At 41.1% G+C, this 26,933-nt stretch overlaps 1 protein-coding gene across 1 annotated transcript; it reads right to left on the minus strand.

Annotated features, from left to right (window-relative positions):
• Positions 1–1,057: 1,057 nt before the first annotated feature.
• LOC311139360 (cell adhesion molecule CEACAM5-like) lies at positions 1,058–26,618 on the minus strand (the record flags this gene model as incomplete). The annotated part of the gene is made up of 9 exons (XM_084174232.1): positions 26,538–26,618; positions 25,797–26,063; positions 24,755–25,030; positions 24,075–24,329; positions 23,720–23,837; positions 23,477–23,505; positions 23,092–23,178; positions 1,524–1,799; positions 1,058–1,176 (listed from the first exon to the last, which is right to left on the minus strand). Exons 2-9 carry the CDS (start codon positions 26,041–26,043, stop codon positions 1,058–1,060), a joined length of 1,407 nt encoding a protein of 468 aa, XP_084030358.1. The 5' UTR covers positions 26,044–26,063; positions 26,538–26,618.
• Positions 26,619–26,933: the final 315 nt, after the last annotated feature.

The raw sequence follows: 26,933 nt of genomic DNA on the forward strand, positions 1-26,933 counted from the left end.
AAAAGCAGAAATTAAAAAAGGCATAACATAGAAGGAACAGCCACACCAACAGTTGCCATGACAAAATATAAAACCTCAGTTTCCTAAACATACTTTGATAGCTATTATTTGTTAATGAATAACATAATAGGCCAGAGACTGAATGGCTGGCATTGAGTCAAAACTGGAACTTCCTGGTTAAGACTATCATAACCAAACAGTCTTTGCATACAGTAGATTCATATTTTTCACACTTTATATAATAATATAAATAATAATATGCCATTTAGCAGACGCTTTTATCCAAAGCGACTTACAGTCATGCGTGCATACATTTTTTTGTGTATGGGTGGTCCCAGGGATCGAACCCACTACCTTGGCGTTACAAGCGCCGTGCTCTACCAGCTGAGCTACAGAGGACCACATCTTGATAAAACAAAGTCCTTCTTGCCGTTTTGGTTGGGTAACCAGGTCTTACTCACTCTCAGCAGTAGAGTAGGAGATAGATTTTGTTGTGCGTTTTCATACACAGGTAACGGGTTCTCGTACACAGGTGATGAGTCCTCATGTACAGGTTGTTGAGAGCCTGGAAGAGATACACAAGTAGAAGCGGTTGTATAGAGCTGCTGTTTTGTCTTCTACATGAGCAGCAACAGTATTTAGAATGACCTTAAACCTTCCTACAATCAATTATCATATTATGAATAAAGCTGTAACTATTACATGTTATTTGTCTGCAGTTTGACCGTCTTGGCATTTCTCAGAGGATGGAAGAAACACTTGCAATGAATTCTTATATAGATATCATAATGGTTATACATGCTCACCTCCTCGTTGCATTGGGTTAGAGGACTTGGCTCTGTATACAATGAAAAATACATATTGAAATGTCACAGATTTTTAAAAAATTATATAATTATCTGTGAAACCATACATTAATAGTGCTATTCAAATTGTGATCACTAACATTAATAAAACAAAGTCATACCCCTATACCAGAATTGTGCCTACACTGACAGAAAACATATTTGCAAAGAGTAACCTTAGTCTGAAGTTTGAAAGAACAAATACATTTTATTCACCCCTTTTTCACGATGAAGAAGACTGCCACACCAACTGCCCCTCCCACAACCAACAATTCTCCAATAACAATCCCAGCGATGGCACCAGCAGAAAGTGGTGTTACATATCTCTCCGCTGCAGAGACCAGGGAGAGAACCAGAGATGAGAGAAAGACTACACACAATGAACATGAAATGTTAACATTTGTATGTGTTCATTCATAAATTATAAGTCATAAAATACAAGTGTGATACTGTTAGTGAGCATTATCCACATATTACTAGTAGAATGCATTCTCACACAATTACTCTCAGCAATTATTTTCAAAAGCATTAATTCTGTGAGTAATAACATTACATTTTTACATTTTACATTTTTAGTCATTTAGCAGACGCTCTTATCCAGAGCGACTTACAGTTAGTGAATACATATTTTTTTTATACTGGCCCCCCGTGGGAACATGCTTATAGCAGACTACTTACGGTGTACAGTCAGACTGTATTCAGCCTTAGCAGAGCTGAGGGGGTTGGTGAGTTTACACAGGTATTTCCCAGAGTCACCTTTATTAACAGGACTGATAGATACTCTCTTTTTATCAACAGAGAAGAAAACATTGCCACCATCCGACAGAGGCTGATCATCCTTCATCCACTCTCCGGTGATGATGGAGCCAGAAGCATCACAGGTTAAGGTGACAGATCTCCCCTCGATGATTGGAGGTTGTGGGGTACTAGTGATGGTAGCACCTGATATTGGTTCTGTAAAAAGAGTTTAAAAAATGTGTTTTAGTCTTGCCATGCAGTAACTGTTTCCTATCAGCACAAACAGAACAGGTGGAAAATGATTAATGACAAAGGTAACAAAATGTTTTTTTGGTGGGAAGAAAGTGTGGAAATGATTCTGCGTAGTATAGCATGTCGATATTCACAAGGCCTGAAAGGCGAAATTTCTCATACTCGTTCCTCATTCACATGACTGACCAATGAGCAGGTTCCATTCCACCAACAATAACTTTTAAATACTGTGTTCTCAAAAACCTTGCAAGGGCTTATACAAACCTCAAACCCTCAATTCGTCGGGACATGGACTCTACATGGCGTTTAAGCGTTCAACAGGGATGCTGGCCCATGTAGACTCCAATGCTTCCCACAGTTGTGTCAAATTGGCTGGATGTCCTTTGGGTGGTGGATCATTATTGAAACACAGGAAACTGTTGAACGTGAAAAACCCAGCAGCGTTGCAGTTCTTGGCACAAACCTGTGCACCTGGAACCTACTACCATACCACGTTCAAAGGCACTTAAATATTTTTTCTTGCCCATTCCACCCTCTGAATGGCACACATAATTTACATAATCCATGTCTCAGTTTTCTCAAGGCTCCTCCCCTGCATCTACACTGATTGAAGTGGATTTAACAAGTGACATCAACAAGGGATCATAACTTTTACCTGGTCAGTCTATGTCATGTAAAGAGCAGGTGTGTATACTCAGTGTAGATCTAGTTGAGTAACCCCATCAACAGCATCTGCCAGCAAAAGTAGGCAGGCTTGATTCATTAGTAATTTAAGCCACTTGAAGAAAACAACTATTCAAAAACAGCTGTTCCAAAGCAAATTAATGACAGAACCATATTCAATACCAGAGTATAATTAATTAATAACTTCTACTGGATCATTGTCCCAAAATCGGGCAGTTGTTGCTCAATATGCGATATTTGACTAGAATGGCGTTGTAAACAACAGCCAACTTTCCAGGACATAGACATGTCTTATATCATCTGAAAGCTTAAATGATTGTTAATCTAACTGCAGTGTCCAATTTACAGTAGCTATTACAGCGATAAAATACCATGCTATTGTTTGAGGATAGTGCTCAACAACAAAACACATTTATCGAGGCAACTGGTTTGATACATTCACCTCTGACTGTAAATAATGTCCTTATATTCAGTAATCTTGCTCTGATTTGTCATCCTGAGGGTCCCAGAGATTAAATGTATTATAGTTTACATTTTTATATCCTAATACGATCCATGTTGTATACAGCGTTTTGCATGAATTCCGACTCTTTCAACTTGCAACAAAAATATTTATGAAATCGAATCGGCAAAACTTTACTTAACCTGGTCAAGATCGGTTTCTGTGCAATCCTCAGACACTCTAGAAGGCAACCAAACATGTTTCATCATTCTACATTACGTATTGGCTACACAATACGTCAATTAGCCCATGAAGGTAAGCCATCATTACGTGCCAATGAGACAAGCGGTGTTCACTTGATTGTCAGTGTCTTGGTCCAATGCCCACCTATTGTTTTGAAACATAGCTAGCTAGATAGCCAATGAGCTGGGCTTTACAGTAGTATGTGAACGCCCTTTGTATGACAAACAGCCATCATGCTAGAGCTGTGCGCAACAGTGTTCGTTCTCAAGGGATGCACTGTAGTTTACGTGGGAAAAAACAGGATGCACTGTAGTTTACGTTCTCTTTTACAAACTTTCCCAAAACGGAAAATGGCTACTAAGAGTGGAAAAGCTCAATCGAAGTCCAAGTATACACATTTGGATGACATTATTGCAGAAATTCGACCGGGAGAGTGACACAGAACGAATGGATGAGGACTCTGAGTGAGCACAGTTTTTATTCAAAATGAAATGTTTTTGGAAGGAAAATATCCACTTTTAGATCAGTAAGTAAAATATGTTTTTGCTTCTCATGCTAATGCAGTTGTTTAAATGGTTGCATGTTCATATGAGATCAGGGGCGGTGTGTTCAATAGGGCGATATGGGCGACGCACTGCCAAACGGGAAAAGGAAGGGATTTTTTTTCTAATCAATTATATCACGGCAACAGTAGTTATCAGTGTTGTCTGCCACTAAATGTCCAATCAGGCTAAAGTTGTGCTTCAAATGGCCCCCCCCCCCCTTTTGGGGCGATTTCAGTCAGGTTGAAAATCGCCCAGAAGTCTGTCATAGACTCCCATGTAAAATCTATTTTTTTCAAATTTCAGAGCTTTCAATACAATCTCTATGGGTTTCTGAGGGCTTGCACTTACGCGCTTTCGTCATACGTAACGTAACCATGAACGTAACTAAGAAAAGAGCGGGTAGCAGCGTCTCTGTTGCGACCTGCAGTGTGTGTGGCGTTTGGTGTGGCGTTATCTTATGTTTTTAATTTGTACACTTAGTGGCGTTATTTTATGTTTTTAATTTGTACACTTAGTTTACAAACATTCTGCCAACCATGGATTTCCAGTGGTGGGTTTTGGACTGATCTTGTTGATCGTGTACATACCCGCTACGAACGGACTAAATAATGAAAACGCTGCTGGCAGCGGAATCCAATACAGCAGGGAGTTTTTACTACAATGCAACTCAAATACGAACGCGATGGATATCCCAATGGCCCATCTAATACCTGATTGTCTGCGAGTGGATTACAAACCCAAATGCAAACGTGGAAAACGCGGGGGAATCAGACAACGACTTTTAAAAAATTAAGAACAAACTTCCCTTACCCACCACCTTGCTGATTAATGCCCAGTCACTGAGGGGGAAAGCGGATGAGTTGTCAGCGAATCTGCGCTTCCAACACGAATATCGGGAGGCCTGTTTGCTGGCATTTACTGAGACTTGGCTGGATGACAGAGTCCCGGACAGAGAAGTGGAGCCGGCCGGCTTCACCCTGGTCAGAGCGGACCGCGATCTGACAGTCACAGGGAAACTTCACGGCGGGGACGTCTGCCTGCTTGTAAATCGATCCTGGTAAGAGAGCGACTCTGTACCCCCGACATTGAACTGCTTTCTGTGTCACTGCGACCTTACTATCTGCCCCGTGAGTTCCCCCAATTGTTTGTTACCGTTGTGTACATTCAACCAAAAGCTAATATAACAAAGGCATCAGAGATTATTTATAATCTGTCACAGAAACTGGAATCCATCTCCCCAGATCAGTCAATAAATGCGTCTGGTATTGACTTATATGCTGCCCCTGTCTTCATGTTGTTGCTGGACATATCTTTTTAAAAATGTGTGTAGGTCACCTAAATCATCAGAAAAATTGCCCCCCCTGAGAATTTTTTCAGGAGCCGCCACTGTATGAGATATTTTTTATTGGATTTCTATATACAGCATACAGTGAGGGGAAAAAAAGCATTTGATCCCCTGCTGATTTTGTACGTTTTCCCAATGACAAAGAAATGATCAGTCTAATGGTAGGTTTATTTGAACAGTGAGAGACAGAATAACAACAAAAAAATCCAGAAAAACGCATGTCAAAAATGTTATAAATTGATTTGCATTTTAATGAGGGAAATACAGTGGGGGGAAAAAAGTATTTAGTCAGCCACCAATTGTGCAAGTTCTCCCACTTAAAAAGATGAGAGAGGCCAGTAATTTTCATCATAGGTACACGTCAACTATGACAGACAAAATGAGGAAAATAAATCCAGAAAATCACATTGTAGGATTTTTTATGAATTTATTTGCAAATTATGGTGGAAAATAAGTATTTGGTCACCTACAAACAAGCAAGATTTCTGCCTCTCACAGACCTGTAACTTATTCTTTAAGAGGCTCCTCTGTCCTCCACTCGTTACCTGTATTAATGGCACCTGTTTGAACTTGTTAACAGTATAAAAGACACCTGTCCACAACCTCAAACAGTCACACTCCAAACTCCACTATGGCCAAGAACAAAGAGCTGTCAAAGGACACCAGAAACAAAATTGTAGACCTGCACCAGGCTGGGAAGACTGAATCTGCAATAGGTAAGCAGCTTGGTTTGAAGAAATCAACTGTGGGAGCAATTATTAGGAAATGGAAGACATACGAGACCACTGATAATCTCCCTCGATCTGGGGCTCCACACAAGATCTCACCCCGTGGGGTCAAAATGATCACAAGAACGGTGAGCAAAAATCCCAGAACCACACGGGGGGACCTAGTGAATGACCTGCAGAGAGCTGGGACCAAAGTAACAAAGCCTACCATCAGTAACACACTACGCCGCCAGGGACTCAAATCCTGCAGTGCCAGACGTGTCCCCCTGCTTAAGCCAGTACATGTCCAGGCCCATCTGAAGTTTGCTAGAGTGCATTTGGATGATCCAGAAGAGGATTGGGAGAATGTCATATGGTCAGATGAAACCAAAATATAACTTTTTGGTAAAAACTCAACTCGTTGTGTTTGGAGGACAAAGAATGCTGAGTTGCATCCAAAGAACACTATACCTACTGTGAAGCATGGGGGTGGAAACATCATGCTTTGGGGCTGTTTTTCTGCAAAGGGACCAGGACGACTGATCCGTGTAAAGGAAAGAATGAATGGGGCCATGTATCGTGAGATTTTGAGTGAAAACCTCCTTCCATCAGCAAGGGCATTGAAGATGAAACATGGCTGGGTTTTTGAGCATGACAATGATCCCAAACACACCGCCCGGGCAACGAAGGAGTGGCTTCGTAAGAAGCATTTCAAGGTCCTGGAGTGGCCTAGCCAGTCTCCAGATCTCAATCCCATAGAAAATCTTTGGAGGGAGTTGAAAGTCTGTGTTGCCCAGCGACAGCCCCAAAACATCACTGTTCTAGAGGAGATCTGCATGGAGGAATGGGCCAAAATACCAGCAACAGTGTGTGAAAACCTTGTGAAGACTTACAGAAAACGTTTGACCTGTGTCATTGCCAACAAAGGGTATATAACAAAGTATTGAGAAACTTTTGTTATGACCAAATACTTATTTTCCACCATAATCTGCAAATAAATTCATAAAAAATCCTACAATGTGTTTAGATTTTTTTTTTCCTTCTCATTTTGTCTGTCATAGTTGACGTGTACCTATGATGAAAATTACAGGCCTCTCTCATCTTTTTACGTGGGAGAAATTGCACAATTGCTGGCTGACTAAATACTTTTTTCCCCCACTGTATGTGTTGTGTATTTGTATAATGCAGGGCTCATCTGTAAAAGTATTGATGCAGGGCTCAACCCTTGCTAAAATAAAGGTTAAATAAAATAAGTAATAGTGAACTTGAGTTCTAACTGAATTTTTTTTAATTGTCAATAGTGGTAGAGACTCAGATGTCCTCTGGGAGCCAACTCCAAAGAGATCACATTCAAGTCCTCCATCCCTCCATTCCTCCAGCCTGACCCCTGCTGCTGTCTCTGGCTCCACACCCACCCCCGCCCAGCCAAAATACATAACTGCAGACCTGAATGTGCCTCAGGGTCAAAAGAGCGCAGCAGGAAGGCGTCGTTGTACTCTATGCCACAAGAAATCTCCCATCACCTGCACTACTTGTGCTGTTACCCTCTGCTTCACAGCAGAAAGAGACTGCTATGGGACTTGGCATCAGCAGCACAATCTCATGTAGAGGACTGTGGGTGTTCTAAATACTCTAATTGTAAACAGTGTGTAAATTGATGTTTGTGGTGTGTGCACTTATGACATTAGATCAGTGTTGGCTGCTAACTTGGCCCTTATCTTATTTGTTTTATTTTTATTTTTTAGGGGGTAGATCAGCTTTAATATTGCAGATAGATTGTAGCTTCCATAAATGTAATTGTCTGCATCACTTCCAATCCCTCATAATTTTTTGGGAAAATACACTACTGGTCAAAAGTTTTAGAACACCTGCTCATTCAAGGGTTTTTCTTAATTTTTTACTATTTTCTACATTGTAAATTAATCGTGAAGACATCAAAACTATGAAATAACACATATGGAATCATGTAGATAATCTTCAAAGTAGCCACCCTTTGCCTTGATGACAGCTTTGCACACTCTTGGCATTCTCTCAACCAGCTTCAAGAGGTAGTCACCTGGAATACATTTCAATTAACAGGTGTGCCTTGTTAAAAGTTAATTTGTGGAATTTATTTCCTTCTTAATGCGTTTGAGACAATCAGTTGTGTTGTGAAAAGGTAAGGGTGGTATACAGAAGATATACCTATTTGGTAAAAGACCAAGTCCATATTATGGCAAGAACAGCTCAAATAAGCAAAGAGAAACAACAGTCCATCATTACTTTAAGACATGAAGGTCAGTCAATCCGGAAAATGTCATGAACTTTTAAAGTTTCTTGAAGTGCAGTCGCAAAAACCATAAAGCGCTATGATGAAACTGGCTCTCATGAGGACCGCCACAGGAAAGGAAGACCCAGAGGTACCTCTGCTGCAGAGGATAAGTTCATTAGAGTTACCAGCCTCAGAAATTGCAGCCCAAATAAATGCTTCACAGAGTAACAGACACATCTCAACATCAACTGTTCAGAGCAGATTGTGTGAATCAGGCCTTCATGGTCGAATTTCTGCAAAGAAAAAACTACTGAAGGACACCAATAAGAAGAAGAAAATTGCTTGGGCCAAGAAACACGAGCAATGGACATTAGACCGGTGGAAATCTGTCCTTTGGTCTGATGAGTCCAAATTAGAGATTTTTGGTTCCAACCGCTGTGTCTTTGTGAGAAGCAGAGTAGGTGAACGGATGATCTCTGCATTTGTGGTTCCCACCGTGAAGCACGGAGGAGGAGATGTAATGGTGCTTTGCTGGGGATACTGTCAGTGATTTATTTAGAATTCAAGGCACACTTAACCAGCATGGCTACCATAGCTTTCTGCAGCGATACGCCATCCCATCTGGTTTGCGCTTAATGGGACTATCATTTGTTTTCAACAGAACAATTACCCAAAAAGGGGATAAAATTTACAATGTCTTTAAATGTTATCTTTCATTCATTATGAATAAAAATATTATGTATATATAAAAAAAATATGAAAAAGCTCATCTGCGTGCTCGTCGTCCTTACCAGGGTCTTGACCTGACTGGCCACTGGCATGCTGGAGAAGTGTGCTCTTCACTAATTAATCTCTGTATCAACTGAACCGGGAAGATGGCAGACATGTGGGCGAGCGGTTTGGCGGTGGGTTTATGGAATGGGCAGGCATAAGCTACGGACAACGAACACAATTGCATTTTATTGATGGCAATTTGAATGCACAGAGATACAGTGACGAGATCCTGAGGCCCATTGTTGTCCATTCATCCGCCGCCATCACCTCATGTTTCAGCATGATAATGCATGGCCCCAATTCCTGGAAGCTGGAAATGTCCCAGTTCTTCCATGGCCTGCATAATCAACAGACATGTCACCCATTGAGCATGTTTGGGATGCTCTGGCTCGGCATGTACGACAGCGTGTTCCAGTTCCTGCCAATATCCACCAACCTCGCACAGCCTGATCAACTTTATGAGAAGGAGATGTGTCGTGCTGCATGAGGTAAATGGTGGTCACACCAGATACTGACTGGTTTTCTGATCCACGCCCCTACCTTGTTTTTTTAAGGTATCTGTGACTAACAATGCATGTCCGTATTCCCAGTCATGTGAAATCCATAGATTAGCGCCTAATGAATTCATTTAAATTGACTGATTTCCTTATATGAACTGTGTCATGACTGTCCTATGAGGATCCAAATAGGTCAGATCAGGTTTGCAATGAATAACTTCAATCAGACCCCCTCTCACCCACAGAGGGGGGGTAGGAGGGAACTGGTGGGGGGTTGACAGCTCACACCCAGTCGTAAATCAAGGGAAGAAGATATGGCTCTCCCTCTCCAATGTTAACCAGAGGAATGTGCCTTTGTTTCACATACTTTTCCCACCGAAACTCTAACACGTTCTAAAGCGAATACTGGAACAATATTTCTAACATGGAACGTGGGGAATGGTCAGAGGCGATGTAAAGAACACTAATGTTGTTTGGTTCATTATTTTGTGATGTCATTAAAAATGTTATAAAGGAAATACTGTAACTTGGAAAGTATACCCACTACGTGTACGAAGTTTCCATCTGATGCGTTGTGCATGAAATATGAAAAATAATGAACGTTTTTTTGTGAAGAGAGGGATGTGATTTTAGGGGCCATAAGAGATTGTTTTATATAAACTTTGCACAGTGACAAGTCACGCCCCTGAGTGAGGTCAGAGAGCGTGTCAGACGGAACCGCCCTTTTGAACAAACTGTATAAAATTATGGATTAATAATTAACATATCCAGTCCATTAACATATCCAATATAACAAGATCCAGTCCATTTACAAAATTGGAGGCCCCTTACACTTCAGTGTTGTGATGCAAAAATCCTAGCAAAATGTATAGCGCATAGAATTAAAAAGGTATTGTCGGATATTATTCATTCTAATCAGACAGGTTTTTTACATGGAAGATACATTGGAGATAATATAAGGCAAGTATTGGAAACAATAGAACACTATGGAAAATATGGGAAACCAGGCCTGCTATTCATAGCAGACTTCGAAAAGGCATTTGATAAAGTTCGACTGGAATTTATATATAAATGCCTGGAGCATTTCAATTTTGGAGAATCTCTTATAAAATGGGTCAAAATCATGTATAGTAACCCTAGGTGTAAAATAGTAAATAATGGCTATTTCTCAGAAAGTTTTAAACTGTCAAGAGGAGTGAAACAAGGTTGTCCACTATCGGCATATCTATTTATTGTGGCCATCGAGATGTTAGCTATTAAAATCAGATCCAATAATAATATCAGAGGATTAGAAATACAGGGCTTAAAAACAAAGGTGTCATTGTACGCAGATGATTCATGTTTTCTTTTAGATCCACAACTAGAATCCCTCCACAGCCTCATAGAGGATCTAGATACATTTTCTAACCTCTCTGGATTAAAACCAAATTATGACAAATGTACTATATTACGTATTGGATCACTAAAAAATACAATTTTTACATTACCATGTAGTTTACCAATAAAATGGTCTGATGCTGATGTGGATATACTCGGAATACATATCCCAAAGGAAATAAATGATCTCACTTCAATAAATTTTAATAGAAAGTTAGCAAAAATAGATAAGATCTTACTACCATGGAAAGGAAAATACCTGTCAATTTGTGGAAAAATCACCCTGATTAACTCTTTAGTATTATCCCAGTTTACCTATTTGCTTATGGTCTTGCCTACGCCTAGCAAACAGTTTTTTAAATTATATGAGAAAAAAATATTCAATTTTATTTGGAACGGCAAGCCAGACAAAATTAAAAGAGCATATTTATATAATGAATATGAATTCGGAGGACAGAAATTATTAAATATTAAAGCATTAGACCTATCACTAAAATCTTCAGTCATCCAAAAGCTATACTTAAATCCGAACTGGTTCTCAAGCAAATTAGTAAGATTGTCTCACCCACTGTTCAAGAAAGGCCTTTTTCCCTTTATTCAGATTACAACCTCTCACTTTCAGTTATTTGAAAAGGAAATAATCTCCCAAATGTCACTATTTCTAAAACAAGCCATAGAAAGTTGGTTGCAATTTCAATTTAATCCTCCAGAAACGACAGAACAAATAATGCAACAAATATTGTGGTTAAATTCAAATATACTAATTGAAAAAAAAACTTTATTTTTTGACAGAATGTTTAAAAAAGGTATAACCTTCGTAAATGATATCATCGGTAGGACTGGTGGAGTTATGTCGCACATGCAGCTAACAAAAACATATGGAAATGTCTGCTCTACCCAAAATTACAACCAAATAATTGCAGCCTTACCGCAAAAGTGGAAGAGGAAAGTTGAAGGGGGAGAAAGTAAGGAACTTGTCTGTCGGCCTTTCATTAAAGAACATAATTGGTTAAGGAAAACTGTGATAAATAAAAAAGTATATCAGTTTCACTTAAGGATCAAAGGATTGACAGCCGTCCCATATAGATTGCAAAATAGTTGGGAAGAGATCTTTGACGTACCGATCCCATGGCATAGTGTTTATGAACTGACACGCAAAACGACACCGGATTCAAAAATTAGAATATTTCAATTTAAATTATTATATAAAATTCTTGCTACCAATAGAATGTTATTTATATGGGGGATACAATCTTCCCAGCTCTGCAGATTTTGCTGTGAAGAGATAGAATCATTAGATCATTTGTTTTGGTTCTGTCCATTTGTAGCTTGTTTTTGGACACAGGTCCAGGAATGGCTAAAGGATTGCAATATTTACCTGGAACTAACCTTGCAGATAGCATTACTGGGTGATCTGAAAAGTCATAGTCAATCAATCAATAATATAATAATACTTTTAGCAAAAATGTTGATTTTTAATTCACAATCTGTAGAAGCAATGAGAATAGAAAGGTTCAGAACTTTTGTAAAACATCACAGTACGGTTGAAATATATATGGCAAATAGAAATCCTATATGGATGGTGTTAAGAGATAGATGGGAGGTATTGAATAGAGTTGAAGGATGGGACTAATAACAAATAACAACAAATAATAACAAAGATAGCTAATAATGTAAGCATACTGTGTCCATAATAAGTATATTGGTTGTATGTTGGGAGCTTTTGGGAAAGAGCACAGTTAGAAAGATATGGCATTTAGAAGCAAACCGGATGGACATCATGAAAATGATCGGAGAGGTTGAGAGTAGAAGAAGTTCAGGAGCAAAAAAATCAATAAATATATATATATATATATATATATATATATATATATATATATATATATATATATATATATATATATATATATATATATATAGAATTATTGTAAAATTAACTCTGTCCATAAGGTGTAGATAGTAAGTATAGACCGGAAGTAGAGGCCTGGGCGTTGTTGTTCACTAATTTACTCCAAGTAGGGAAAGGATGGTGGGGTTGAAAAGTAATAAAGGGGAATATATATATATAAAAAATAAAAAAAAACATGGGGGATTGGAAGTGATGCAGACAATTACATTGATAGAAGATACAATCTATCTGCAATATTAAGCTGATCCATTCCCCCCCCCAAAAAAAAAAAAAAAAAAAAAGAATTAACATATCAGACCAGAAAAGCGTGAAGCGGGAGCTACACGTTTAAAATGGTTGTAACTTTGAATCTCAACACGAGGTGGATAGAATAAACTCCCCTCCCGGACAATCACTGGTAAGGCTTATTAGCTGTCCTAAGTAAAGTATCTTCGAAAGGGAATTTAAGTAGGCCCATCCAATTAATCTGCTCAAACCATCCTGTTACACTACTCTCATCACCCCACTGGGGAACCATCGATACAAGAAGCAACTTCAAGAGCGAATGGAAGGAAAATCAATTCTGTAGTTCTGTTCAGGACTAGATGACAAGTCAACGGATACCGGACAGCTACAGAGGAGAACAACAGTAGAAGACTGGTTGGACCTTTTTGGACAATCAGAGCCTTACAAGCGTGCCGCGAGAAGGCCCAACTCCCTTTCCAGGGAGACCCTGTCCACCGAGAGATACACGGCGAACCAAGGCATTTGCACGTAAATACATTCATGATTTCTTACTCAAAGAGGGAGGCGATTCATGTGCAAAGTATATGGTTTCTGTAGAGGAGAATAGTTAAAATAAGTTCCAATATTATTTATCCGTCTCTCTCCCTCTTTTGTAACAAGCAGTCATGTTGTTGTTAGTCCACTAGGGACCTGTTTTTAATGTATTAAGTGTGTATGTTTATCCTGTGTTACCATTATTTAACTGTTAGTTAAGAACAAATTCTTATTTACAATGATGGCCTACCCTGGCCAAACCTGGATGACGCTGGGCCAAATGTGCGCCGCCCTATTGGACCCCCAATCATGGCCGGATTGTGAAACAGCCTGGAATTGAACAAGGGTCTGTAGTGACACCTCTACCGCTGAGATGCAGTGCCTTAGACCGCTGTGCCACTCGGGAGCACCATTTCATTAGCTAAATAAATAATTAAACCAATTTCTGTAGTACTGAATCATATGTAAGGCTCAGGTTTTTGCAGATGCAAGGAGGTTACGATGTTCAGAATGATGATATGATACGAGGTTATGATTAATAAGTTGACTGTTTATCGATGTGATGGGTAAAGACCTTCTAGAGTTTAATTCGGGAGATGGTAACTCTTTAAACAACTGCTCTCGTGGTGTCCCAAATCCTGAGTTAATTGTTACATGATTAATTTAATCGGGTAACAATTGAACATAGTTAATTAATTAGAGCAATAACAGTCTTCAGATTAATGTTAAAAGTCATGTCACGACAACTATAACTCAGTAAAACCTTTGAAATTGTTGCATGTTGCATTATTTTTTTTGTTCAGTGTATATAATAATAGTTTATACTCCTTCTCTAGCACTGACATCACTATAGGATCACTTACAGTGTTGTAGTGGTGCTGGAGAAGGAAAGGCGCCCTGTGCAAAAACTCATATGAGAAACATTGACATACACTCTGAATTACCTAAAATTATTAATCCTACATTGGTCTTTCAAAGTCAGGCCAACCCAAGCTGTACTGTGCAGAAGGCTAATAGCAGGCCTACTATTGAAACAGATAAACTGAGTCAGAAAATCACAGGTTTCAGACATTCCCCAATTTTTTGGTTTTTGTTATTAAGGTCACACTTTATTTTACAGATAAACAACAAAATGTTTATGTTCTAAGTTGATAACAGTGTTTAAACAACATCAGGAGACCACTCTTGATGTCTGGGAAAAATCTAAGAAATGTAGTTACCCTTTAATTCAAGTGTGCAGGCACCTAGCACTATTGTTTGATTAGCAATGTTTCTGTAGCACATTAGATGGAGTTCAGAATATAAATTGCAACTGGATTGATGCAAATAGTCATCATGATATCATTCTGACAGGTAGGCATGGGATACTTTGTACCTAGTTAACATTTAAATAGATAAGGTTTTTGGGAAAGCTTTTCGATCTACCAGAAGACAGTTAGGCCTATAATTCGTATCACTATATTTTTGTTGTTGTTTGAAACCTGGATTTTTTACTTCATATTATGAGGCTTGTCTTACCTTGCTTCAAACTATCTTATAGCCAAAATCCCAACATAGAAACTTTGAGGCAATTATTTTTCATAAAGGCTTACTCACATTCGTTCTGCTGTTCTATTGGTTTTCTTTCAACTTTCTTTCATTGTCTAGCAGCCAAACCCATTATCCTAATCATATTAGCATCCTATGATAGTTGTTGCATCTTTAAATCCCCCTCTTTCTAATAGATATGTTCAGCTCTGTCCGTGAAACCGCGTGCATGTGAGGTGTGCATTTTAGAATGGTGTTTTCTATGTTCCAACTGACCACGCAATCCACTGTCTCATCAGCCCAGCCAAGCAACTTGATCTCCACTATAAAAAGCATCTAGACATTATTTCACATTTCTTTTAGACTAACATTTAGTTTTCAACAGCGGAGATTTGTATAAACCTGTCTGTCTCTCTGACATTTGCAACATTGTTTCAATATTCAAATTTGATCTCCCGCTGTCCCATAGTAATGAATATGTCGGGAGTCGGGACGAGACAGACAGGCAGGCAGCGTTTCTCAGCCAGTCGAAATCATGAATCAGTTAGCATAATTTCTATGGATATATACAAAGAAATGTCAGTTGAAAAAAGGTCAAACGAAATGAAATGCAGCTAGTTTGCAGTCTTTCCAGCTTCAGTTTGAAGTGATTGTGTTAGCTGTGTTGTTGGCTAGCTCCTCTGAACAACAGTGTCCTGAGGAGTGAACACATTTTCTATGCCAGGCAAAATGGCGCCTCATTAGCTGTATGCAAATAAATGTCACTAGAAAACAGCTTAAACAAGTGCAAATGCGGCTACTTTGCTGTTATTCTGGCTGCACTTTTTGACGTGACTGTAAGTTAGCCATAGTTGGCTAGCTAGCAAGCAAGGGATAACAACGTTGCCAGCCAGTATGGCAATGGAACATTTAGAACGAAAGATTAGGTTGCGTCCATAGATACAGAACGAAAAGACTGAACGACTGGGTCGCGTCTCTAACAACCGAACCGATAGCACGAACGACCAGCCGGCTTGGGTAGCATCCCTAGATTTGTGTCGGGTCTATATCTTGTGAAAGGATGAAATAGTATGAATAAATAAAATAATATTTTTAATGAAAATATGTCAATCATTATTTGAATATGTTGGTAACCCGTTGTATAAAAGTGATAATGCCCTCAAAGCCGGTGTTTGGAGGACATATTGGTACCCGTGCCAATATATCCTCGAAACACTGGCTTCGAGGGCATTATCACTTAAGTGTACATTGCTGCGCCTAAAATGTGAAGAAATAATAGTTTATCAACATTTTAAGCTAAACATTCCGATCTGTTCCATCAGCCCTATTTATTGATACAGTGTATACCTCCAATACACTTCTTTGATATGTATCAGTGGGGTTTAAGAAGTGAGTATACGCAATGCCCACTGAAAAATAAGTGGGTATACGGCATATACCTGTGTATACCCTCCACTACATCACTGATCACTTAGAACCAACACCCAGCTTTGTAGGAATGAATTAACTGAATGTCATCAGGTCATATCAACATATTACTGGTCACACATGAGACGAAGAACAACAGACTTGATGGAGAAATAGATGTCAATCTTAATTAATCATTCATCATGAAAAGCAATAAACTACTCCAGCTTCTTTGCCTTTTTGGCTACACACTTCACAATACAGTGTCCTGTAAATACTTATGACTGTTTACATTACATTGTTAACATTACAGAACCCACATTACGCTTCATATTGCAAATTTACAGTACATAATGTGTTATATACTTTCATAACAAACTACACAATAAAGCATTACAGAACCCACATTACGCTTCATATTGCAAATTTACAGTATATAATGTGTTATATACTTTGATAACAAACTACACAATAAAGCAGACAATCAAATATAAGATAAATGTATTGATTATGTGCATTATATTACAGATCCACACTGGGTGTTATCATGCAGGTGTTCTATGTGTTAATGATGGAACTCACTGGAGAATGGTGGTTGAATGGAGGTATTTTCCATTGACTTCTCTTACTGTTAGATTGAAGGTAAGGGAGAAAAGAAAGGAACATTAACTTCCATTTATCAGCTATAATACGGCATAAATTCCATTTAACATATAACACATACACTACCGGTCAAAAGTTTTAGAACACCTACTCATTCAAGGGTTTTTCTTTATTTTTACTATTTTCTACATTGTAAAATAATAGTGAATACATCAAAACCATAAAATAACATATATGGAATCATGTAGTAACCAAGAAAGTGTTAAACAAATCAAAATATATTTTATATTTTATATTCTTCAAATAGCCACCCTTTGCCTTGATGACAGCTTTGCACACTCTTGGTATTCTCTCAACCAGCTTCATGAGGTAGTCACCTGGAATGCATTTCAATTAACAGATGTGCCTTCTTAAAAGTTAATTTGTGGAATTTCTTTCCTTCTTAATGCGTTTGAGCCAATCAGTTGAGTTGTGACAAGGTAGGGGGTGGTATACAGAAGATAGCCCTATTTGGTAAAATACCAAATCCATATTATGGCAAGAACAGCTCAAATAAGTGAAGAGAAATGACAGTCCATCATTACTTTAAGACTTGAAAGTCAATCCGGAAAATGTCAAGAACTTTGAGAGTTTTTTCAAGTGCAGTCACAAAAACCATCAAGCGCTATGATGAAACTGGCTCTCATGAGGACCGCCACATGAATGGAAGACCCAGTTACCTCTGCTGCAGAAGATACGTTCATTAGAGTTACCAGCCTCAGAAATTGCAGCCCAAATAAATGCTTCACAGAGTTCAAGTAAAAGACACATCTCAACATCAACTGTTCAGAGGAGACTGTGTGAATTACATTTTACATTTTAGTCATTTAGCAGACGCTCTTATCCAGAGCGACTTACAGGAGCAATTAGGGTTAAGTGCCTTGCTCAAGGGCACATTAACGTCATTTAGCAGACGCTCTTAGCCAGAGCGACTCACAAATTGGTGCGTTCACCCTATAGCCAGTGGGATAACCACTTTACAATTTGGGGGGGGGGGGGGGGTAGAAGGATTACTTTATCCTATCCCAGGTATTCCTTAAAGAGGTGGGGTTTCAAATGTCTCCGGAAGGTGGTGAGTGACTCCGCTGTCCTGGCGTCGTGAGGGAGCTTGTTCCACCATTGGGGTGCCAGAGCAGCGAACAGTTTTGACTGGGCTGAGCGGGAACTATGCTTCCGCAGAGGAAGGGGAGCCAGCAGGCCAGAGGTGGATGAACGCAATGCCCTCGTTTGGGTGTAGGGACTGATCAGAGCCTGAAGGTACAGAGGTGCCGTTCCCCTCACTGCTCCATAGGCAAGCACCATGGTCTTGTAGCGGATGCGAGCTTCAACTGGAAGCCAGTGGAGTGTGCGGAGGAGGGGGGTGACGTGAGAGAACTTGGGAAGGTTGAACACCAGACGGGCTGCGGCATTCTGGATGAGTTGTAGGGGTTTAATGGCACAGGCAGGGAGGCCAGCCAACAGCGAGTTGCAGTAGTCCAGACGGGAGATGACAAGTGCCTGGATTAGGACCTGTGCCGCTTCCTGTGTAAGGCAGGGTCGTACTCTCCGAATGTTGTAGAGCATGAACCTGCAGGAGCGGGTCACCGCCTTGATGTTGGCGGAGAACGACAGGGTGTTGTCCAGGGTCACGCCTAGGCTCTTCGCACTCTGGGAGGAGGACACAGCGGAGTTGTCAACCGTGATGGCGAGATCATGGAACGGGCAGTCCTTCCCCGGGAGGAAGAGCAGCTCCGTCTTGCCAGGGTTCAGCTTGAGGTGGTGATCCGTCATCCATACTGATATGTCTGCCAGACATGCAGAGATGCGATTCGCCACCTGGTTATCAGAAGGGGGAAAGGAGAAGATTAGTTGTGTATCGTCAGCGTAGCAATGATAGGAGAGACCATGTGAGGATATGACAGAGCCAAGTGACTTGGTGTATAGGGAGAAAAGGAGAGGGCCTAGAACTGAGCCCTGGGGGACACCAGTGGTGAGAGCACGTGGTGCGGAGACAGCTTCTCGCCACGCCACTTGGTAGGAGCGACCGGTCAGGTAGGACGCAATCCAGGAGTGAGCCGCGCCGGAGATGCCCAGCTCGGAGAGGGTGGAGAGGAGGATCTGATGGTTCACAGTATCAAAGGCAGCAGACAGGTCTAGAAGGACAAGAGCAGAGGAGAGAGAGTTAGCTTTAGCAGTGCGGAGAGTCTCCGTGACACAGAGAAGAGCAGTCTCAGTTGAATGACCAGTCCTGAAACCTGATTGGTTTGGATCAAGAAGGTCATTCTGAGAGAGATAGCAAGAGAGTTGGCTAAAGACGGCACGCTCAATAGTTTTGGAAAGAAAAGAAAGAAGGGATACTGGTCTGTAGTTGTTGACATCAGTGGGGTCGAGTGTTGGTTTTTTGAGAAGGGGAGCAACTCTCGCTCTCTTGAAGACGGAAGGGACATGGCCAGCGGTCAAGGATGAGTTGATCAGCGAGGTGAGGTAGGGGAGAAGGTCACCGGAGATGGTCTGGAGAAGGGAGGAGGGGATGGGGTCAAGCGGGCAGGTTGTTGGGCGGCCTGCAGTCACAAGTCGCAGGATTTTATCTGGAGAGAGAGGGGAGAAAGAAGTCAAAGCATAGGGTAGGGCAGTGTGAGCAGGACCAGCAGTGTCATTAGACTTAACAAACGAGGATCGGATGTCGTCAACCTTCTTTTCAAAGTGGTTGACGAAGTCATCCACAGAGAGAGAGGAGGGGGGGGGGGGGGGAAATGTGGCAAAGAGCTTCCTAGGGTTAGAGGCAGATGCTTGGAATTTAGAGTGGTAGAAGGTGGCCTTAGCAGCAGAAACAGATGAAGAAAATGTAGAGAGGAGGGAGTGAAAAGATGCCAGGTCGGCAGGGAGTTTAGTTTTCTTCCATTTCCGCTCCGCTGCCCGGAGCTCTGTTCTGTGAGCTCGCAATGAGTCATCAAACCACGGAGCTGGAGGGGAGGACCGAGCCGGCCGGGAGGATAGGGGACACAGAGAGTCAAAGGATGCAGAAAGGGAGGAGAGGAGGGTTGAGGAGGCAGAATCAGGAGATTGGAGGGAGAAGGATTGAGCAGAGGGAAGAGATGATAGGATGGAAGAGGAGAGAGTAGTGGGAGAGAGAGAGCGAAGGTTGCGGCGGCGCATTACCATCTGTGTAGGGGCAGAGTGAGTAGTGTGGGAGGAGAGCGAGAGAGAAAAGGAAACAAAGTAGTGGTCGGAGACATGGAGGGGAGTTGCAGTGAGATTAGTAGAGGAGCAGCATCTAGTGAAGATGAGGTCAAGCGTATTGCCTGCCTTGTGAGTAGGGGGGGACGGTGAGAGGGTGAGGTCAAAAGAGGAGAGGAGTGGAAAGAAGGAGGCAGAGAGAAATGAGTCAAATGTGGACATAGGGAGGTTGAAATCCCCCAAAACTGTGAGGGGTGAGCCATCCTCAGGAAAGGAACTTATCAAGGCGTCAAGCTCATTGATGAACTCTCCAAGGGAACCTGGAGGGCGATAGATGACAAGGATATTAAGCTTAAATGGGCTAGTGACTGTGACAGCATGGAATTCAAATGAGGAGATAGACAGATGGGTTAGGGGAAAAATTGAGAATGTCCACTTGGGAGAGATGAGGATTCCTGTACCACCACCCCTCTGACCAGATGCTCTCGGGGTATGCGAGAACACATGGTCAGACGAGGAGAGAGCAGTAGGAGTAGCAGTGTTTTCAGTGGTGATCCATGTTTCCGTCAGCGCCAGGAAGTCGAGGGACTGGAGGTTGGCATAGGCTGGGATGAAGTCAGCTTTGTTGGCAGCAGAACGGCAGTTCCAGAGGCTGCCTGCGACCTGGAACTCCAGGTGTGGGGTGCGTGCAGGGACCACCAGGTTAGAGAGGCAGCAGCCGCGCGGTGTGGTGCGTTTGTGTAGCCTGTGCAGAGAGGAGAGAACAGGGATAGGCAGAGGCATAGTTGACAGGCTGTAGCAAATGGCTACAAAAATGCAGAGGAGATCGGAATGAAATGAGCTAAGCATCTGGGAGAGGAGAGAGCAGGGCCTCCCTCACCAAAAACTTCTACCTCAGAAACTAAAATTGTTTCACTGAACCACCCGAACAAAAACTCTCCCAACTTCCACCTTTAGAAATCAGAATTGTTGTGAACCACAGCGGTTCAATGTTTAAAGGAATAGACTCAACCCACTTTATTCAGCTAGCTAACTATGACACCATAGCTAACTAGCATGCTAGCATCCAATAACACACAGTTTAACACACAGTTTAGCACCAACACTTGGTCACAACAAACCACCAATAGTGTGTTAACTAGCTAACTAGCATGCTAGCATCCAGTAACACACAGTTTAGCACCAACACTTGGTCACAACAAACCACCAATAGTGTGATAACACACTAAACAGATCATTCGTGTCTGTGTCAAGTTCCTTTCATGACGCAGCAATGATTAAACGTTGGCTAGCTAGGACAAGTATATTGTATTTAGCTACTTCCGTACAGTTAGCTGGTCGTGTTGGGTAGCTAGCAATGGCCACTGTGTTGACTTTGTTTGAAGAACGGCTAGCTAGCTAGCTTCGTGCTACACCCGGCACACAATGGCTATTGTGTTGACTCTGACTCTGTTCGAAAAAACGGCTAGTTAGCTCGCTTCGTGCTACAGCCGGCACGGCCGAAGACACTGCCAAGACACACCAATAGTGTGATAACACACTAAACAGATCATTCGTGAATCAGGCCTTCATGACCGAATTGCTGCAAAGAAACCACTAATAAAGGACACCAATAAAAAGAAGAGACCTGCTTGGGCCAAGAAACACGAGCAATGGACATTAGACTGGGGGAAATGTGTCCTTTGGTCTGGAGTCCAAATTGGAGATTTTTGGTTCCAACCGCTGTGTCTTTGTGAGACGTGGTGTGGGTGAACGGATTACCTCTGCATGTGTATTTCCCACCGTAAAGCATGGAGGAGGAGGTGTTATGGTGTGCGGGTGCTTTGCTGGTGACACTGTCTGTGATTTATTTAGAATTCAAGGCACACTTAACCAGCATGGCTACCACAGCATTCTGCAGCGATACGCCATCCCATCTGGTTTGGGCTTAGTGGGACTGTCATTTGTTTTTCAACAGGACAATGACCCAACACACCTCCAGGCTGTGTAAGGGCTATTTTACCAAGAAGGAGAGTGATGGAGTGCTGCATCAGATGACCTGGCCTCCACAATCTCCCGACCTCAACCAAATTGAGATGGTTTGGGATGAGTCGGACCACAGTGAAGGAAAAGCAGCCAACAAGTGCTCAGCATATGTGGGAACTCCTTCAAGACTGTTGGAAAAGCTGGTTGAGAGAATGCCAAGAGTGTGCAAAGCTGTCATCAAGGCAAAGGGTGGCTATTTGAAGAAACTCAAATATAAATATATTTGGATTTGTTTAACACTTTTTTGGTTACTACATGATTCCATATGTGTTATTTCATCGTTTTGATATCTTTACTATTATTCTACAATGTAGAAAATATTAAAAATAAAGAAACCCTGGAATGAGTAGATATTCTAAAACTTTTGACAGGTAGTGTAAATCAATTGTTTTTACAATATTACAGTCACCGTGTGGTCTAGCACAAACTTACCATTATCCTAGTATCATATGTACTCTTGAAGTCCTGCATTTCATTATTTGGGATAAAGCTTAAATTTAAAAAGGCAGTACATAGAAGTCAACAGCCACACCAACAGTTGCCACAGTTGAGGCTGCTGAGGGGAGGACGGCTCATATTAATGGCTTGAAAGGAGTCAATGGAATGATATCAAACACATGGAAACCACATCTTTGATGTGTTTGATACCATTTCATTGATGCCATTCCAGTCATTATTATGAGCCATCCTCCCCTCAGCAGCCTCCACTGAGTTGCCATGACAAAATAAGAAACCTCAAAGTCCTAAATAAACTTTTACAGCGATCATATGTTAATTAATAACCTAAATAGGCCAGAGACTGTATAGCTGTAATTAAGTCAAAACTAAAACTTCATGGATAACACTTTCATAGGCAAACAGTCATTGCATACATAACTTTTTGTCAAGCAAATTCATCTGGTTTATTACAGTACGACTGTAGTAGAATACAGACATGCAGAGACATCCCAGGTGACCAGGGCTTACTTACTGTCTGGGGTAGAGGTGGAGATTGATTTTGTCTTGTGTTCTCATATACAGGTGATAGGTCCTCATATACTGGTTGTTGAGAGCCTATAAGAGACAGACAAATAGTAAAGGGTTGTATAGAGGATGCTATCTTGTCTGCATTTGTTTGCATAAGCATTATTACATTATTAAGCATTAGTGGTTACATTATTAAGTCATAGTGGTACTATATCATGTAATTTGTCTGAATCCATTTAATTTATTTGTGGAAACTGTAAGTCGCTCTTGATAATAGTGTCTGCTAATTCACTAAACATACATGTAGAGTAAACAATGATTTTAAAACCATTATTAATTAGATATACCATAGCAACCTGTAAGATTGGAGATACAGTATGCTTACCTCCTTGATGCATTGGCTCAGCATTGGTTCTACATAAAACAAGAAATAAACATTGAAAGGTTGCTATTTAGAAAATTATAAGAACAGAATATTACATGCTTTTGACAGTTTACAGTGCTTTTGAAATACAACCAGGCCCTCTTTGTGACCAGTTTTAATCTATGTGAAAACAGAGCCTACATTTGCTATTAACTGAAGTGATAGAAAATACACTTGTTTGACTGAAAAGTTTTTTTTACTCACCCATTTTTCCTGATGAAGAACACTGCAACACCAACTGCCCCTCCTACAACCAGCAATACTCCAATCACAATACCAGCGATGGCACCAGCAGGCAGACCTGGTGATAAATAGTCCTCCACTGCAGAGACCAGAGAAAGAACCATGCAGAGATGAAAGGCTACACAGTGAACAGGAAGTACTGCACAATACAGTACATCTGGGTAACAATTACAACACAACAACGACAACTAAAGACACTATTTGAAAACAAGTTTGGAATGCAAAAGTAATATATGAGTAAATAATCTTGCATCGAAAATGTAATTACTATCTATTTACTATCTCATATTGTCTTCAAAGCTTCAGCTAACTTTACCTTTTACTGACAGTTTATGGACCACATATGTTTTGTTTCTAGTGACATCATTTGTTGCTGTACAGGTGTAATCCCCAATGTCAGAGTATTCACTCTTCTCTTTAGTGAACTCAGGTGAATGTCCAGGTATCTCTGTTCCATTGAGCATCCAGGTGTAACTAGCAGGGGGGTTGGAGTCAGCAGAGCAGGTCAATGTAAACTTCTGTCCTACTTCTATTTCAGATGGACCGTTGATTTCCATACCATCAGGTCCATCTGTAACACAGAGATCACCAGTTCCAATTAGAGGTAGCCATGTGTTTGTTAGTTGGTAATCAATGTGATGTTACACACTCAAACTGTTATTTATATTTAGGGGCGCAACTTTGGTTTTAGAAGTGGGATAAACACTCCAAACAGTCTACCTAACTGCTCAGAGGCTTCCACATGGTCCTAAAGCACACCCAGCCAGGTTTTGTATCACATTCCAATAATAAAACTTTGGGGGACAAAAATGGGGAGGACATCTCCCCCCCGTCCTCAGTGAATGTTGCGCCCCTGTATATATCCATAGATTTACTCTGTAATATCTTGCATATCCAGCATTTACACTGTGACTGTCAGATTCTAATGCAAGAAACAACAGCAGTTAAAACACAGTAATTGTAACCCCAGGTTTATAGCAGAGTAGGCCTACTTACAGTTTACAATGAGATCGTGTTTAGCATCAGCGGTGCTGATGGGGTTGCTGACTCTACACAGGTATTCTCCACTGTCTGTTCTCTTCACAGGGTTTATGGACAGCTCTCTCTTATCCTCAGAGATGATCATGTTGCCACCAGCAGACAGAAGCTGACCATCCTTCATCCACTCTCTGCTGATGATGGAGCCAGAAGCATCACATGTTAAGGTGACAGAATTCCCCTCGATGATTGGAGGATTTGGGGAAGTTGTTATGATAGCACCAGATATTGGTTCTGTGAAGGATAATGGTTATATTATGAATCAGATAGGTTGGTTTGATAATACAGATTGTAGTCTATATTATAATGTAGATAGTATATTATCTTGTCAACCAGTAACAGTTTCCTGAAGACACGATGAGCACACGTGAAATGAATAATGACATGCAACACTATAAAGTTTGTTCATGATAAAGTAGGCCTGCACACGGTATATGAAAAATGTGAATGAATGATTAAGGTTAGAAGTCTAATCGATGTGTAAGAGATCTCAAAGCTAAGACAACATCTCCTTCATTATCTGTTCATCCTCCTCACATGGAAACTATTCACAAGGCCATTGAATGGTAACAAAGGGATGATTATGTGGTTTGCTTTTTCCTCACTGCATGACAGAGCAGTGGCCAGCTACTACATACAATGCTCATACAGAAAATGTCCTCGCAACCACAGCAACCAACCCTGCTTGGAATAACCCATATACAGTATTCAGTACAGTATCAGCTAATAATCCAATGCCATCTGCTTTGTTTCACATTCCACTCATAGATCTCTCTTTTCATGTGTTGTATCTCTGTTGAAAGAGACTATCTGTTCTACTACATAGAGAAGAAGGCTACCCGCCAAATGTACACATTGGAAGGAAAAGGAAAAAGGTGTCTCTAGGACTGGAGCGCAAACCTCACAAACATTTCAGTCAGTTCAGCCATGAAACCCCAAAACCAGTCTCTCTCTTTCCTCCCATGACTGTCTCCATCTCTGTCTCCTTTTTGCCACTTACCCAGCACAGTGATGTCAGAGGGCTCAGATATCTGGTACCTCAGGGTTCTGGTATTATGGGCCCAGCAGCTGTAGCTACCACTCTGACTGGCCTGGATGTTCTCCAGACTGAGTTCTGGTCCTATATTGTACAGCAGTGTTCCATTCAGAGCCCACTGAAACTGGGCAGGAGGACTGGATTCAGCTGAGCAGGACAGAGTGAGGTTTGACCCTGATCCATACAGCACATCTAGAGGGGTCACCTTCATTCTTGTGTTTTCTGGTCCATCTGCCATGAATGGACCATGTTTAACACCAGCATTAAATATACTTTCTAGACCATGTTCAAGTCACCCATTTAAGATGTGTCATGTTATCATTAGTGTATCATCTAGCTAGCTTAAGTGTCCCATCACCAGAAATCAGCCACCCAACACATACAGTAGGGAGGCTGGATTCAATGGAAATATAAGCAACAGCTTAGGGGCAAAAGGATGAAGTGATCAAATAAAATAAACATTAAGACATGCCATAAGCAGGTGTTAATGATATACAGAACAGGCAATAACGCTGTAACCTAAGAATCTGATGTTATTAGCAATATGTGTAGTTATTCTTAAGCAGTTACAGTTATGCAGACAGGTACTGCAGGAAGCAAAATCAAGAGATGGCTACAGTACTGTACGTGAACTATATGGTGAAAGGTAAACAACGTTTACATAAATGCATGTAGATAAGTTAGATATGCAGGTTAGAGACTCACAGCTGATGGTGAGGGTTAGATTCTGGCTGGGTTCACTACTGACGGGGTTGGCCACAATACACTTGTATGGCCCCTGGTAATACCGGGTCACATTGGCTATGGTGAGAGTACGGCCTCCATCACCAGCTGAATTCCATATCTGTCTGTGACCTCAGAGCTGCCATTCAGCCAGTGTTAAGAGAGGGGGGAGGAGCCAGAGGACACAGAGCAGGTGAAAATGGCAGTGTCTTTCAGTTCCACTAGATCAATGACGTTGGCCCTCAGAGTCACGTTTGAAATGGTCTCTGTGGGTGAGAGTAGATTACATCTGTCAAGGTGTTTGTGTCAGTACAAATTCCTGTGTCTAAAGCAAGGTGTTCCACGGTGTCTAAAGCCATAATGCCACAACCACCAGGA

Source organism: Coregonus lavaretus (assembly GCF_964263955.1).
Source record: "Coregonus lavaretus genome assembly, chromosome: 13".
Lineage (NCBI taxonomy): Eukaryota > Metazoa > Chordata > Actinopteri > Salmoniformes > Salmonidae > Coregonus > Coregonus lavaretus.